Below are 17685 nucleotides of genomic sequence, written 5' to 3' on the forward strand. Positions count from 1 at the left end.
TGCTGACTGGGAAGAAATCTGAGATGACATTCACAATATGCACATCCGCCTGTGAAAGCACTGCATGTCAGTTTAGAGCATACCCAATTGATTAAAGAATATTGCTCAGAATATGGACAAAGACATTAGAGGGACAAAAATGATGAAAAGAATCTTAGTCATGACTATGTAATTTCTGATTATACTTTTGGCTTGATTAAATCCTATCCTGTCTAAACTCTTCAAAGTCATGTAAGCTAGAGGAAATGTATATGTAAAACATAACTTTCAGAATCATTTGAGAAATTTAGCTACATCAGCCAGCTTTGACCATATCTCAAACAAAAACAGATTTCAATTATTTTAAATTAATTAAGACTTTAAACTGTAGTCAAACTGAAGAAGGCTAAAATCTGTGACCACATATCCCTGCCTCTGATGAACACTTCATATATGAAAGAGGTTTATTTAAATTAAGGACCTGGAATTTAATATTGGATAGCTTTGGGGTTAAATTTAGCCCTGGCATTAGCAGGTATAATGTGGGGGATTAATTTGGCTTTTAGTTTTTAAAAAGAACAACTAACCTGAAAGATGAATCATTTTTTCCATTTTACTGATAAACGTGCTTTTCCTTTTCATTTTGAGAAAAAATACTTGCATTTTTAAAAAATATAGAATACCAGCACACTCCAAAAATAAGTAACATTAGTCAGAAAAGATCTTTCAAAACCTGAAGCAAAAGTTTTGTTTTTTTTTAAAAAGGGAACAATTCAGCACAATCTGCACTACCCTTCTAATGCAAATGAAAAACTATTGCCGAGCTGCCTAAATTACAGGGTGGTGTGTCATTCTTAATCTTCACAGAAATGTAGGAGTTCCTGTTTCAATCACTTCTATTGTTTGAAATATACCAGATGATAATGGAGTGGCTGCCATTGTGGGCAGAGATTGATTCTTAGGTGAAGCTAATAACTGAGTTAATGTATGATTTGCTGTAGGTTATGAGGAATTACCAGACATTGGAGAAGATCAATGTATGGACCAGTGGCAAGTACATTAGGTGACCCAATTGTCAATCTCCAGTACAGCCTCTTTTCATACATGCATTGATTATATAGGTTACTCGGTACTGACAATTCAAAAAGAATTAAACAAAGGTGTAAGGCTTTCATCACCAAGGGCCAAATTGATTTCTACAGGAATATTTGTTTTACTTCATCCTGCTCCTCAAAAATGAGGTGTATATTGTATATGGGAGTGTGTTGTATGTGTGAAAATATGGTATTATTTTATTTGAAGCTAAATTCTGTTCGCACTTACGTTTCATGCAACCCTACTGAAATTAAAGAAAAAGATTCTGCCTTCAAACTTAAACTATGATAAATACAGTTGAAGTTTTATTTTATTGCAGTTTTAAAAAATGCAAGGAAAAATAGAGTCAAATCTACTACACATGAATCTATTAGCCATTTTCTGTGATACCTGCATGTACACACATTTATATGAAAAAATGTTGGGCATTGTTAAACAGATCTCTGCCTTCAAGTATATCTGAGGTTGAACACTGCATAAAGCTTACATTGATTTATATTCTTGAATAAGTGTAACAAGATACTGCTTGAATTTTATAAAGCACAGGCATGATAACAATCATATTTCTTAAGCCTTTTCCAGGCTTGTGTATCCAATGACTGTCCACAAATTCTCTGAATTAAATGGTGATTACCCTAGAAGTATATTTTTCATATTAACTAGTACTTCCTAATTAACAAAACTGCAAGACTTGTATCACTTAAAAAAGATCACTGCTAGTATATTAATCCTAGCTTCTGAAAATAAATGTAACAGATTAATTTCCAGTCAGATGATAAGTATTACATTCTATGGTTTATTTTCCCTTTTTTGACTTTGTGTTTAAAAACGTGTTTAGAAACACTGTGGGGTCTAATTTTACAGTTTGTAGCAGAGACCTTCTTTTGTTCTTTGTTTGTATAGTCCCCAGCATAATGGAGCCCTAGTCCAGGCATGGGGTCCCTAGCACTAATACAATATGAATAAATAATGGTAGAAATGACAGATTTCAGAGATGCAGAGCACCCAGAAATCCCACGGACTTCAGTTTGAACTGTCAGTTCCTGCCACTTCTGAAAATATGTTTCTTAATATAAAAAAGGCAGAGAGCCAGATAAAGAATATTTAAACTATCTACTTCCTGATATTCCAGTTTCCATACTTTAATCTTTAAATGTTGATCTGTTATATAAATAATTGTACAAAACAAACATATTGTCTCCATATTCATCTCTCCAAAGTTGCCATTAATATTGTATGTTTCTGATCCATTTTCTTAGGGATGACTGTCTCTAAGGTAAATGTCATTACCTTTAAGATCCAGATGTTGATATCCATCTTCTGGATAAAGTAGATAGATGATAGGCCTTCCAATGTCTCACCCTTCTGAATATGTTCCAATGCTCCCTAATTCTTCACACAATTTGGTCCCTAATTGATTGATTCATTCACTCACTCCCACTAACCCTAATTTTTCTTCTCTGCCTCTTGAATTTTATTTCCATTTTCAGTCCAAGTTTTTGGCTCTTTTATCAATTCTCCACATTCATTTATAGTATTAGGAACCTGTACAATAGTTTATGTAAAACTCTAGAGTGTCTTGGCAAGACCTCTATTTCTGACACTTTTCTTTCCAAACACCGCTCTAACAGAAGTTCTGTAGACCCACCATAAAAAAAATTAGACTGAATCTTTTTTTTCTCTCATGAGGTAGCATGAATTATACAGAAAAGCATGAAGCAAGAAATATGATGTTGAACATACCAGTCTGAACCCTAATGTCTACCATCAGCCATTATCTCTGGTAGCAGAGGCATGATTAAAATCTTTTTGGAGCTAGACTTACTTTTATCTCAGTCACCCTAAAGATATAAAAACTTTTAAAGCAGATCTCAATTCCCTATATGTGAAGTTGTGTGAAATGCTATTGTTTCACCTATGATGATAAGGGCTTCCAAAATAATAATGCCTGTTCAGTCCCGGCATTACTTCTCACCTGGACAAGAGATCTCTCTGATTTACATACCGATATTTTAAAAGCTGAGGTGGATGTTTATGGTTAACTTTAGATTCAAAGGTGCTTAAATAGCTGGATGGCCAGAACTAGGTGACCAGGGAGCCAGCGAACAGGGAATGCTAACAGGGGAGCAGTTTGCAGGCAGCTGCTGGAGGCAAGAGGAGGGAGGAAGGAGAGAAGCCAGGCCAGACACTAGATCCTGCCCAGGAAAGGTAAGTGATCCAGCTGCCTGTACCTTTGGTTTAGCTGACTGTCTGTTTGTTTGGTAGGTGTGTGCTCTGAGAAGCTGGGAGTGAGTGCTGAGTGACTGTTGATTTCTGACTGTGTGATTGCTGCCTGGGTTTGAGTCAGCCCAGGCTCAGACGGGTATAAAAAGAGACTCCCCAGGCGACCAGGGAGCCAGTGTACGGGGACTACCAACAGGGGAGCAGTTTGCAGGCAGTTCACACATCGTGTAGAAGTACACGGGAGCTGCTGAGAGACTTCAGGTAGGTGAATGAGGAGGGGAGCTACTATGGGGGTGGTGACACGGAGCGCAGCCAGGGACCCTGCCCTGCTGCTGCCTCCAGCCCAGAGCTCCTGTGAGGCCTCCACCCAGACAGGTCCTGTGGATGGGTCGACAGTGCCCTGCCCCCCTGTCTGCAGGGGTTGCCTGGCGAGGCCCCTGAGGTCTGGGGGTAGCATGGGGGCCGGAGGCTCCATTGCCTGTTCCACATGTGCCCAGATTGAGGCGCTGGAGGGGCAGGTGAGGGAAATCCTGGCAGAAGTGAGCAGGCTGTGGGGGATCAGGGCAATTGAAGAAGAGATTGATGGTTACTTTCATTCTCTGCAGGAGAAGACGTCTGGCGGAGAAGCTGCAAGGGAATGCCCTGAAGCAGATGCTGGTGTGTGGAGGATGGTCACCTCAGGGGCCAGACCTCTCACTGCAGAGACAGTGCAGTTGGGGAACAAATATGAGGCCCTGGCTGCACTGGAGGAGTGTGCAGTGGGGGAAAGTGCACTGGAAAGGCCTGACGCCATCACTGAGTGAGGTGAGGACCGGCCAGGTAATCTGAAGAAGAGATGCTGCGTCATCATCGTGAGCGACTCCTCGCTGAAAGGAACAGGGGGATCCATCTGTTGTCCGGGTCCCACAGCTCGCGAGGTCTGCTGCCTGCCCAAAGCCAGGATCGGGGACATCACAGTGAGAATTCTTGACTTCATCTGGCCCTCTGACACCTATCCCATGGTCCCCATCCACATGGGAACAAATGATGCGGCCAGAAGTAGTCCAGACCATATCATGAGTGACTACAGGGCTCTGAGGACCAGGCTTAGGAAGACAAGGGTGCAGGTGGTCTTCTCGTCGATCCTCCTGGTCAGTGGTTGCAGTAGGCATCACATCACCTGTGTCAGAGAAGTCAAGCCATGGCTCCAGAGTTGGTGCCATCGTGCGGGTTTTGGTTTCCTGGACCACGATCTGCACTTCCATGCAAGGGACCTCCTTGGGCACAACGGGCTTCATTTCTCTGAAAAAGTTAAGTCTCTTTTCTTACAGGTTGGCTTACCTTCTACATCAGGCTTTAAACTAAGTACGACGGGGGATGGGGAGGCAGGAGGTGGAGAGAGTCTAGAACCTACAGACCGTGAGACATGCGGTAGTACACCCCAGGTAAGTACCAAGGGGCCCTTTGGCCATCAGAAGGGGGGGGGGGGCACCAAAGGCACTATTTGGAGGGCTCAAGTGCCTCTATACTAATGCTAGGAGCACGGGGAACTCGCACTCCTGCCTGCAGGCAATAACTTTGATTTAGTGGGGCTAATGGAAACCTGGTGGGACCCTACCCATGACTGGGTGGTACACATTGAGGGCTACAAATTGTACAGAAGGGACAGAGTAGGGAGGAAAGGGTAAGGGGTTGCTTTCTATGTAAAGGAGCTTTATACATCTGCCCTAATCAAAATTGGATCAGAGGAGGAGAAAGTTGAGGCATTGTGGGCTAGGATACATGGAGGTTGAGGGGAAAGGGACTTGGTGATGGGAGTCTGCTACACACCACCACACCAAGAGGAAAAGTTACACTTGGAATTCTGGAGGCAGCTCTCAGAGGCCGTAAAATCTAGGGCTGTGGTTGTCACGGAGGACCTAAACTACCCTGACATCTGCTGGGAGGAGCAGTCAGCCAAATCCAACCATTCACGGTTCTTAACCTGCATGCAAGACCTTCACCTAACACAGTGGGTATGCGGTCCCACTAGGGGGAATGCCTTACTGGACTTGGTGTTGGCTACAGGGGAGGACCTGATAGGGGAGCTGCAGATTCGTGGTCACCTTGGGGACAGTGACCACCAATCAACTGAATTCACCATACGGTGTAGGGTGGGTAAGATAATGAGTAGAATGGAAGTGCTTGATTTTAGGAAGGCTAACTTCAGGAAGCTTCCAAGGAAGAGTACACCTACTTGGCCCACACTTGCAGGGAGGCAGTTAGAAAAGCCAAAGAACTACAGAGCTGAGGCTGGCAACACAAATTAAAACAACAAAAAGTCTTTTTACTCCCTACATACCTAAAAAAAGAAGGCACAGGGCAGCATAGGACCCCTACTGAACAAGAAGGAGCAATTAGTGACAGACAGGGGGACAAGGCTAAGTTATTCAATTAGTTTTTTTGCCTCGGTGTTCTTGAACAGGGGTCAAGGTAAGTCTCCTAACAGGTTCTTACATGGGCATTACAGGGACATCAGCCCACCAACTGTCAACGCTGACTTGGTGCAGAGTCATCTGAATGGCCTGGATGTATTTAAGTCAGCAAGCCTGGATGAGCTGCATCCAAGAGTACTAAAGAAATTGGCCAGTGTCACTGCAGAACCAGTGGCATGGTGGTTTGAGTGCTCGTGGTGCTCGGGTCAGGTCCCAGAGGACTGGAAAAGGGCCAATGTGGTCCCTATTTTCAAGAAGGGGAAGAAGGAGGATCCGAGTAATTATAGGCCAGTCAGTCTCACCTCTATCCTTGGAAAGGTCTTTGAAAAGATTACGAAGGATCCTATTTGTGGGAGTCTAGCAGGAAAAATAATGCAGCAGGGAAGCCAGCATGGATCCATAGCAGGTAGATCATGCCTGACCAATCTGGTTTCATTTTATGACAGGGTCACAAAATGCTTAGATGCAGGAGTAGAGGTGGATGTTGTTTTCTTGGATTTTAGCAAGGTCTTCGATACAGTATCTCATCCCAGTCTCATAAATAAATTAAGAGGCTGTGATGTAGTTGTTTACATGGTCCAGTGGGTGGCAAATTGGGTTAACGGTCACACCCAAAAAGTGGTAGTAGACAGGTCTGTATTGACCTGGAAGGATGTGGGTAGTGGGGTCCCTCAGGGTTTGGTCCTTGGACCTGTGCTCTTCAATATCATCAGTGACTTGGATGTGGGGGTGAAGTGTACTCTGTCCAAGTTTGCGGACGATTGTGGGGTGAAATGCACACTCTGGAGGGTAGGGAACGACTGCAGGCAGACCTGGACAGACTAGAAAAGTGGGCAGTACACAATACAATGCAGTACAACTGCAGAGTGCTGCACCTAGGACGCAAAAATATCCAGCACACCTACTGGCTAGGAAATGACACTCTCAGAGGCACAGAAGCGGAAACGGATCTCAGAGTCATAGTGGACTGCAAGATGAACATGAGTTGTCACCGTGACAAAATAATCAGCAAAGCTAACCACACTTTATTATGCATCAGCAGATGCATGACAGATAGAACCAAGGAGGTGATTCTTCCCCTGTATGCGGCATTGGTCAGACCGCGATTGGAGTACTGTGTCCAGTTTTGGGCGCCGCACTTCAAGAAGGATGTTGATAGACTCAAGACAGTCCAGAGGAGGGCTGCTTGTATGGTTAGGGGCTTACAGGACAAGCCCTATGAAGAGACACTGATGGACCTGGACCTCTTCAGCTTCCACAAGAGAAGGCTGAGAGGTGATCTTGTGGCTGCCTACAAATTCATTAGGGGGATGCAGCAAGGTAATCGGAGTTGCTCTGTTCACCAGGGCGCCTCTTGGGGTAACAAGGAACAATGGTACCAAACTGACAGAGAGCAGATTTAGGCTAGATATCAGGAAAAACTTCTTCACGGTAAGGGTGGCCAAAATTTGGAATGGGCTTCCAAGCAGGGCTGTGCGAAGCACTGGGTGGTGATTTGATTCAGAGGAGATTCGGCTCGATTCGAATCAGGGGACCAGTTTAAATGTCCGAATTGATTCAAAGCTCTCCAAATCTTTGGCAAAGATTTGGAGAGCTTTGATGATTCGAAGAGTCCCCGGTGGCTCCAAGCCACGCTGAGCTGGTAAGTACTGGCAGTGGAAGGGGGGAGGCTGGTGGAGGAGGGAGGGAACCATGGGGGGACCCCTGCCAGCCCCCCTGACCTCCGCCTGCTCCCCCAGTCCCTCAATGGCTGCCCCCACCTGCCCCAGCTCGGTACTTTAAAAAAAAGCCCTGGTGCTCACCAGGTGCTGCAGGGCAGGGGGCGAGCCCCACTGCCCCATGCTACATGGGGGGCTCTACACAAGCCCCCTTGACCCCCCCGTGTTCCCCCAGCCCCCCCACAGATACCCCGCCTGCCAAGGCTCTGGCCCTTTAAGGAAAAAAAAGCCGAGAAAAGCCCCGTGACTCACTATTCCTGGTGCAGCCTCCGAGCTTCAGGGCCTTGTGCAGAGCTCCCCAAGTGGTGGGGGGTACCGGGGATCACCCCCTGGATTGGTGAGTCCTGGGTTTCTTCAGGGTTTTTTTTCTCTGAAAGGGCTAGAGCTGGCTTGTGCAGGGCAGCTGTGAGGGGGAGCCGGGGCGGGGGGGACTGGGGGCTCGTACAGAGCCCCCCATGCAGTGTGGGGCAGTGGGGGGGAGCAGGGATTGCTCCCCGCCCGGCAGCACCCACTGATTTGGCAGGGGGCGGGATTTGCCCCCAAGTGCTGAGAGCTGGCGCAGGTGGGGCAGCCATTGCTAGGCCGGGAAAGGGGCCGGGAATGGGCCTGGCCTGGCTAATTTGGAGATTTGGCCGAATTGAATCAGGCCAGTGATCCGAATCACCAGATTGAATCACTGTCCCCTGAATCAGCCAAATCCGAAGCAAATACTAGCTGCTTTGCACAGGCCTGCTTCCAAGGGAGGTGGTGCTCTCCCCTAACTTGGGGGTCTTTAAGAGAAGGCTGGATAGTCATCTGACCCCAGCACTCTTTCCTGCCTAGGCAGGGGGTTGGACTCGATGATCTGTTGAGGTCCCTTCCTAACCTAGCATCTATGAATCTATGAACTAGATGTTTCAGAGAAAGGTAAAAGTGGACAACAGACAATAATAGAAAATAACCTGCCAATATGGGAGGTTTCTTCCTAATGCCTACCAGCGAGCAGATTGATTAATTACCCAAAATTAGGTGGGTGTTAATCCCAAGTACAATTTATTTTCAATTTATTAAATGTAATTGTGAATCTCCTACACAACCATCTAACTCCAGTAAATTTTTGCCGTCAGTAATGCCCAGTGACAAAGAAGTCTCTTTATACGTTGTATAAAATAAATAAAAATAAACCCTTTATTACTTTAACTTAGTTGCTTTCAAATTTCATTCCATGTTTTTCTAATATTATAAGGAGCAATAAATAGGCACCTCTGATTTACCTTCTTAGTACCATTTATTATTTAGTTTATGTTTATTGTCTCCTTTTACTCGCATCCTCTTTAAACTAACAATCCCAAAGACCTTTCTGTTTCTTTTCAGATGGAAGTCTTCCTATGTCTCTACTTAGTGTTGTTTTCCATATAACACTGCCTTGTGCATTTCATGACTTTTCAAATTTCTTGAAGATGACAAAGTTTTTTTTTTATAATCTAGAAACCATGATTAATCATAAAAAGAATCACATTTCATAGACAGTTAAGTTAGTGTGGGTGTTCACATGAAAAACTATTAAAAATGCAGAACTAGGTCCTACAATAAAGAATAATAGTAAAGCATACTATACCTAATAGAAAAAGATAGGAAAAATAGGTTCCATGATAGACTTCCTTCATATCAAGATTTTAAAGAATGCTATCAGCATTAAATGCAAAATAAGATGCAGGAAAACAGCAACACATGATCCATACATCGGTTATAGCTAATGTCACCTCTGTCACAACCAACATAATGCTAAAGGTGCACATGGTACCTTCCTCTTGCAGATGACAACTCTGCCATCTGCTCCAGAGGATGTCTCTCTATTCAGTTTGCTGTAAGAAGAGATGCAAATTAGATATCCCCTATTCTTCTATTTGTTTTATACAGAGAGCATAATTTCTGCACGAACATCCAACTGTGTTCTCATCCTCTTTATGTCACGGAAACCTCATTTATCAGTCATTCTTCTCCATATGAAAAGAACTATAATGAGAAGCCTTTCTGTCATTGCCCTGATCCTCTGAGTCAGTAGTTTTCACTTCCCTCTAATATTTGCAACTTCGGCTGAAATTTTATTTGCTGTCATTTCATACCCCAGCCTTTACACAGGCACATCTGTGGATGGAACTTGGAAAAGGCTTAGTATTTGCCTTCAGGGTTGCACAAGGATTAGATGGCTCTGAAAAACTAGACTTTTGATCTGTTACATTTTCAAAAGGAAGCCAAAAGGGAAGTTTGATCTATTATACTGAACTTAGGATGTGATTATTCCAGTGCAAATCACCATAGCATTTAAATACATTTTTTCCACTGGGTCATCTGGGCAAGAATATTTATATTATGAGGCTACTGAAGAGAAATGTCCATGGCATATTGCATTATTATTTTTCTCTTGAATAAGAAAAGTGCGAAATACAATAAATTGTCTATTAAACAATTGTTTTTACTTTTACTTGTCACAGATAGCATCCTGATGCTCCTTTCAAAAAGCAACTTCTAAGAGCACAGCACTATACACAAGCCAGAAGAGAGTGTGTGTGTGTGTGTGTGTATTTAAAATTCCCATATAGGCAAAAACAAAAAGCAGATCTATAGCTTTGTATTTTGAAGACAATCTTGTTATTGAATAGAATCAATTTCTACTAGAGTCTCAATATTTCAATGCATCAAGTAATTTAAACGTGATTCAAATGTATCACCGGTAAGACTCCATAATTTAATTGTACTGGAATGAATTACCTTGATCTAAAAAAGAGGCAGATATAATGTGTTTTTTGTTAAGAGCCAGTGTTTCAGTTAAATAAATTTTATCACCACATTTTTAAGTTCCTACATAAAATACTTATTGATAACACATAATACAGAGGATTGTTGTACTCTCTCAGGACAAAGAGTGTAAGAGTATAGATGAAGGTTACATTTAGCTTCTGAAAATCATAAATCAAGATCTCCACTTTATATCTAAACAAAGCAGCACAAAAGATTCACATAGCTATAAGCGTGCAAAAGCTCTTCACGGCTTGTCTAGAGTATGTCTTCTAGGGATAGAATTAGAGAGAAAAATGGAATTATCATAAACAGAAGACTGCCAAGTCTGACTGACACAAACAGAAATAGGATCCTACAATGACTGCCTCAATAGTTGCATATTAAGCCTGGCACTTCTACTCTTTTGTCTCTTCTGCTTTTTCTGACATTCCTAAATCTCAAAACAACTCCAAAGAGGGTAAGAGTGAGAGAAGACCAATGGGACAGAACAAAGGCTGATGCCTTCAGAGCAGAGAAGCTGTGAGGAGTGATTCATTTCTTCTGTTGGCTTGTCTGTGTCATAATTACTTGTCAGGCTGATTGAAACCATCAAGGCTGTGGTAGAAACCAAGTTTTCAAGAAAAACAGATTCTCTAAGGAGGGGAATGCTTTGGATAGAGACTTGTTTTATGGTTGTTAAATCTTAGTTTTGAGAAGAGAAAAATACCACTTGGAGCTACGTATTGACTATTCAATTAAAAAATACCCCTTCCTTTCATAATGGGGGAAAAGGAGGAGGAGGGAGAGCTCTTAGTCGGATGTGCAAGAGTAGGACATAGAACCTGGAAGGAAAGGGAGGAGGTAACAAGACATGCTTGGCAAATCAGGAACAAGGTTTCTGAGTTTCTTTGAATCCTTCAGCTCTAATTGACTGGGCTAGAGGGACCAGACAGGCTGATTAGCTCTTGCAATCCCCAGCCCACTCCCTCCATCCCTCCAAACAATTCAAACTCTGCAATAGCTTCTTATTACTGTAGCTGCCTTTTTCTCCCACCTGTTAGCTGTAGTAGAAGAGCTGTGTGCTAGGGGTGTGCGAAACGGGCCCTATTCAATTCGGATTCGGCCTGAATCAGGGACAGTGATTCGATTTGTTGATTCGGATCACTCTCCCCAATTCGATTTGGCTGAATCCAAATCTGATGATTTGATGCTGATTCAATGAATCAGCGATTCGGACACAGGCACAGCTTTAAAAGTTTTTTTGACATACCTTGAGGTAGCAGTGCAGCTTGTGATTGCTGCGGTGCTGAAGTGCATGGAGTGTCCTACAGCAGTGTGGGGGGCTTTCCAGCATGCTTGGCAGCGAACCCCATGCATTCTCCCAGCCTGGCAATCAGCCGCAGGGGAACCCCAGGTGCCCCTGCCCCCAGACCCAGGAGGCACCAGTCACCAAGCCGGTGGGGTGCAGGGGGCCCCCCAGCATGCTCCCCGATGGACCTGAAAGTGCTTCTGGTCCACTTCCTGGTCTGCTGGAGCCCCCGTGCTTCTATGGAACGCTGCATCTGCCCCAGCACCACAGCATTCAGAGCCTCTGCTACCCAGAGGTACGTAGAAAAAAAATTTAAAGCTGTACCTACATCTGAACTGCTGAATCTGTCTAAATCGATTTGGAGAGATTAAAGGGTCCTCTGATTCAATTCGGATTCAGAGATTTGGCCACCAAATTGGGTCGAATCTCCACCGAACCAAATCAAGGACCGAAGCTTCACACAGCCCTACTGTACGCTTCCTTCTGGATTTAAAAGAACAGATCTTGGAAGATTTATACCAGAAAAAATGAGACCGTTTCACTCATTGCTAATTGTAGCAGTTGCTCAGGACAGTAAAAGGCTAAAGCAGCCGGCTCCTAGAGACAAATGATTTACTTAGGATTCCACTGGTGGACTCTGTGCCACAGAAGTATCCACAGATTCATGTCCCCTCTTGACTATGTATCCCACTTCATCCTGCAACTGAAGGAGGGGAATTCACAAGCTAGCAAACTCACTGGGAAAGGCCAAAGAAGGTATAACCTAAAGTATGGGTTATAAGGTCTGTAAAAGCATACAAAGCCTAGCTAAATGTCTGTGAGAATTGAGGACAGGTGCACTGTGGTCACCCTTCATGTCAAATTAATAAACTTGTGGGCTGCCCCTTAAATTCATCCTTTGTGTCTGTTGTTCATTTACTTGGACTCTGCTTACCAACATAATTTTTTTTAGTGTGTTCACAAAACTAGCTCAGCTCTAGGTTAGCCCAGGGGCTGGCAGGGAGCACAGGGCCAGGAAAAAGCTGTCTCCCAGTGGGGGCTGGGAATCTGCCCCCTGCTCCCAGGAGCTGCCTGCTGGTAGGCTTCATTGGCAGTCCCCCTGCCCCAGCAGCAGGGAGCTCTGGACCCCAGCTCCCTGATCAGGGGCAGGGGGCTTGGAAAGAGTTCTGAGGGAGGGGCAAGTCCCAACATCCTGCCCCGATCTGCCGGTGGGGCAGCTAGTGGTGAGCTTCTGGTTAGGCAAGGATTCCCTGCCCAGCCAGGGGCTTGCTGCTAGCTGCCCCACCGGCAGATTGGAGCAGGGGGCTGGGACCTGCCCCTCCCCCACAGCTCTTTCAAAGCCTCATGCCTCCATAGCCTGATCAGGGCATGGGGCTGGGAAAAAGCTGTGGGGCTGGTACCTGGCTCAGACCGGGACAGTTCCTCGCCAGCCCAGACTGCGCAGGGAAGTCTGCACATGCAGCCTGAAGCTGGCTGGGAACTGTCCAGTATCAAGCAGTTTCCTACCAGTTCCAGACTGCATATACAGGCTTCCCTGCACAGCCCAGGGCTGGCTGGGAACTGTTCCAGTCTGCACATGCAGCCCAGAGCTGGCTGGGAACTGTCTGAAACGGGACAGCTTTCAGCCAGCTTCGGGCTGCATGTGCAGACCTCCCCACGCACCCTGCGGCTGCCCAGAAACTGTCCCAGTCTGGGGCAGTTCCAGGCAGCTCCAGGTTGGGTGGGAAACTCTCCCTATGCAGAGAGCTCTTGGCCCCAGCTTCGCGATTGGAGCAGGGGCTGAGAGATTGCTCCCTGCCCCCAGGAGCTGCTTGCTGCCAAGTTGGGCGCTGGTGGCGGAGCCCAAGCCGGGACAATGATCCTTTGCCCCGGCAGCAGGGAGCTCCCAGCTTCAGCTCCTCCACAATCACAGAGCATGGGCTGGGAGCTCTGTCACGGGTTTCTACCCTGGCAGTGGACAGCTTCCTGGGGTAGGGAGCAATCTCCCATCCCCTGCTGCCTGGGAGCAAATTTGCTCCTGGTCAGCTGTCTACACATGCCTTGCTGTGCAGTACTACTCAGCAGTTAATTTGCTACCTGCATTTGCAGGAAGCAAATTAACTGCTGAGTAGAGCAAATTACTATGCAGAAAGGGTCTGCACATGTAGACAGTGACACTTACTGTGTAGTAATTAGCTCTACTGTGCAGTAAAGCCTCTTGTGTAGATATGTCCACTGAGATACATAGATGCAGCTTTTCCTTTTGGCAGTAGTTATGTTTATTGTGACTGCAACTATCATAGTAGTCACCTATATTCAGCAATTCCCTAGGCTGTGAATCTACCAACTACCCTTTATGGCTGCAGGATCTACATTTTCATTTCGATTTTTTTTTTCTTGCTTTACATTAAAATAGCATTTGTTTTAGCATTTCAAGGTTAACTGATATACTAATGTCTGCTTGAATCAATTACTCTGAGGCTAAGGACAGACATTCAAAAAAGCCTGAACATGAATTGATTCAATCTTTGCAGGTTAGTCTAACCTGGCTAGGCTGAACTAGTTTGTAACCAGACAGACATCCCCTCTGAACTGAGATAATGCAGGCACATGCCTTCAGTGGCTCAAGCTAGAAGCCAGAGGGCACTAGAGCAGCCCTCCCTTCCCTTCCTCAGTGCTGAGCTGGGGGGGGATGTGGCCAGGACCTAGCAGGACGCTCTGATTAGGGAGGGGTTCCCCCCCTCACTGCTCCTGACCAGCCCAGCAGGGAGTTGATAACAGAGCATTTAGCTGCCCCATCAAGAAAACAAAAGAAGGTAAGGAAAGAGAAGAACAATCACATAAGATCTGTGGTAAGCACTGTCTTTTTTGACATATCAAGAGCACAAAACTTGATACAGCATATCTCCTTTTCATTCTTTAGATCAATTCTGAATTTTCTGAAAAAAGTCCATCTCCCCATAGAACCATATTCATTTTCTGTGCACTATAAGAAAGATGATCCCTATATGATCACATTTGTCCAAACCAGCTCTGCAAAACTTTACTTGCCCAGAAGCCCAAGGAGAGCAGTTATTTCTTCATAAATAGTATCCCCCTCCCTTTTATTCTCAATGTATATCTATCCTGATGGCAATGCCTGACTGCTTTTTGAGTATACACATCCAAACTAGACTTAAGATAGCTACCTTTGCCAGCTGCAAAATTCTCCCAGGAAGCTTGGTAAATATGCAACCTACAAATCTGGTGGCAATTTTGAAAATGATCTAATCTTCTTTTACTTATGCATTTCATAGAGGAAAACTAAAGGCAAAGCTGATTTTAAAACAGGAATTAAACCAAAGCTATATACACATTTCCTGACTAAGTTCTTCAGGTATATGCATGCATTAGTTAAATCACGTACAAATCAAGTTCACACAAGTATCTAGTCCAAAATAAGCTAAAGACACAGAAATGTATTGACATAAAAGCATGAAAGACAATATTATATGAAAATTATGGCAGTGGGCAACTAAGAGAAACCAAGGTCATTACCCAAAAGAAAAGAGCTGGTTAGCAGTGGCTTTTTTCAGGGAGGTAAGCACTGCTTGCAGTGAAAAGCATCCTCCAGCTGAGCAGCAGGAACACTGATTCACACATACCTGCTGTCTCCAATTTTCTCTTGCAAGACTGTCATCTTCTCAGCTTTCTCAGCAGATATTCTGTCACTTGGCTTTCTGCCTCCTTTCTAGAGCAGAAAAAAGAAAATATATTAACTGCCAAAAAATTGAGTTGTAATTTATGATGTGCTAGTGTTTTCCTCTGTATTGATAAGTGAAAATAATTACTAATGCAGAGTCATCACCACTTGGATTTGGTGGCTTTCGATTTGTATATATGGTTCAGAACCCACTATACCTTCATACCATTAATTCCTGAAGAAAAATTAAGCCCCCACTACTACAAAAATCATAATTTCTTAACATTTTCTTGGGCCAAATCATAATAAGGAATATGGTAGTTTATGCAGCTCTATATTTTAAAAAGCTCAGACTATTTTGGCCATCCAATCCAATCCTTCTTACCTGTGCCTGCATTTATAGGATTACTGGCTGCTTCATTCCCGGTAAGGTTTAATCTCATCTGTATCTGAATGTAGTGATCAAGCCTCATCCACTCACTTTGCTGTTCTCCCAACCACAGCTGCCCTACCTGTTAAGACTTTTACCCTGAATTTTTCATTGTTAACTTCAAGCCATTGGTCTTTGCCCTATCAACTCCTAACAAATCTTAAGAAAAACACTTAAAAAAATCTACCTTTATTTTACATTAACATCTTCCTTTTAGTTTCCGCATAGAAATTATTATAGAATTTGGCCCCCATTATCTGATTAGATTAGTATTTTTAAACTTCAAGAGAGTTGAAGAGATCACTTTTCAATTATTTTTTGGAAGTCCTAAGGACATGAATCATTGTTTTAAATAGCCTTCCAGATAAATAGCATACTTGCCCAAAGCCAAGACAACTCTGAATTTAAGAATCACAATAATTAGATTCTGTAAATTTATAATTTATAAATGCTTATTGTATATTTATAAATTTGTTACAATTTTCCATGTATATAATCTAATTATTGGAGAGATGTCCTAAATTTGTTCCCCTAACTGCTTGCTGCAGTAGGTAAAACAATGGCAAGGAAGCAGGCAGTGGGGGGAAGGCATGGGACAGATGCTGGGGGAGTCAAGCAGCTTGACCCCTGCCCCCTGCCATATTGTACCTATCGCCTGTACCTCCAACCACTTGCCCCCTGTGCTGCCTGCCCCTTGGCACCTGCATCTCCCTATTTCTGTACCCCTAATACCTGCCCTCCCCCTAATGCTGCCCCCCTACATGGCCTCCCTTGCAGCCTCTGCCCTCTGCCTACCCTCCACCTCTCCTGACACCACTACAGCCTCTGCTCCCCTGTGCCTCCCCCCATCCCCTGCCACTTACCCTCATTCTGGCCCTGGGCCTGGCCCCGCTCCAGCCTGGGACACAAAGCATGTGTTTACTCCAGCCCCAGACTGCCTGACACCACAAGTGGCAGTGGCAGCAGCTCCAGCCTGGGCTCTAGGCTCCAACTGGAGCTGCCGCTGCTGCCGTCAACAGTTACTGCGCCAGGCTGGGGCTGGAGCAAGCACATGCTCTGTGTCCCAGGCTGGGGCAGGCTGGAGCTGGAGTGAAGGTAAACTGTGGGGGTTGGGGGACAGATAGCAGCTTTGACCCTGATACTGGGTCACAGCTGGAGTCAGTCACAGCAACTGCCTGGTAGGGCTGTGCAAAATGGCACCGTTCCGTTTCGCCTTGAGTTTCAACGGAACAGTACTCCGTTTCGAACTTCATTTCAAGTTGAAACAGCTGTTCCGCTCCATCAAAACAGAAAGGCTGTTTCGATGCTGTTTTGACGTTTCACTGGGGATGGGAAGGCAGCCCAGCACTAGATCGCATAGGAGGGCAGGAGGCAGCCCAGCTGGGCTGCTGCCCCATCCCCCATGCTGGATCGCCAACCTGCTGGGGCGGGAGGCAGCCCAGGTGGGCTGCCCCCCAGAATTTGCCCCCTCCTAGTGCTGCTGCCCACCCCAAGCACATTCCTGGCTCAGCTCCCCCACCAGGAAGAGCCCAGCACTGCCCCCAGCCCCAGCCTGCAGTGGCAACCCACCCGTGCCCCACACACAGATCCAGGGAGTACGTGCACCCAATGCCTCCCCCAGGGGTGTGTGTAGTGGTGGGATCTGCCTCCCACTTCCTGTGCCCCCTGGACAAGCTGCACGGCTGAGTCCTGTACCCTGCTCTGGCTGGGCAGCACCTGCCCCTTCCCCAGTCCAACTCCCTCCCTTACTGCAGAGGCCTCGATCTGCCCTCCCCCCCACACCCCTTCCCTCCCACCACCCTTTCTCCCCAACAGACCTACCAGCCAGACGCTGCTTTCCAAGCTGCCAGGCTGGCCATGTGCATGCTGTGGCTGTGTGCATGCATGTGACATTTATCTGCAACTTTATCGGCCACATCAGCCAAAAAAGTTGATTGCCAATAATGTCAATTTTCCTTTTACTGGTGCTGATACAATATGGACCGATGTATTGGTGCACTTGTAATCATTATCATTTCCATTTTACACATAAGAAACCAAAACACAGATGGATAAAG

The 17685-nt window shown here is 45.2% G+C and overlaps 1 protein-coding gene across 2 annotated transcripts in view; it reads right to left on the reverse strand.

Annotated features, from left to right (window-relative positions):
- The window catches only part of MORN1 (MORN repeat containing 1), a 159102-nt gene that overhangs the window by 57326 nt on the left and 84091 nt on the right, over nt 1-17685 (reverse strand). For both annotated transcript variants that reach the window (XM_006268004.4, XM_059716717.1), the window contains exon 12: nt 15161-15246. In XM_006268004.4, the coding sequence (XP_006268066.3) occupies nt 15161-15246 (86 nt within the window). The remainder of the gene's footprint in view (nt 1-15160; nt 15247-17685) is intronic.

Source organism: Alligator mississippiensis, chromosome 13 (assembly GCF_030867095.1).
Source record: "Alligator mississippiensis isolate rAllMis1 chromosome 13, rAllMis1, whole genome shotgun sequence".
NCBI lineage: Eukaryota > Metazoa > Chordata > Crocodylia > Alligatoridae > Alligator > Alligator mississippiensis.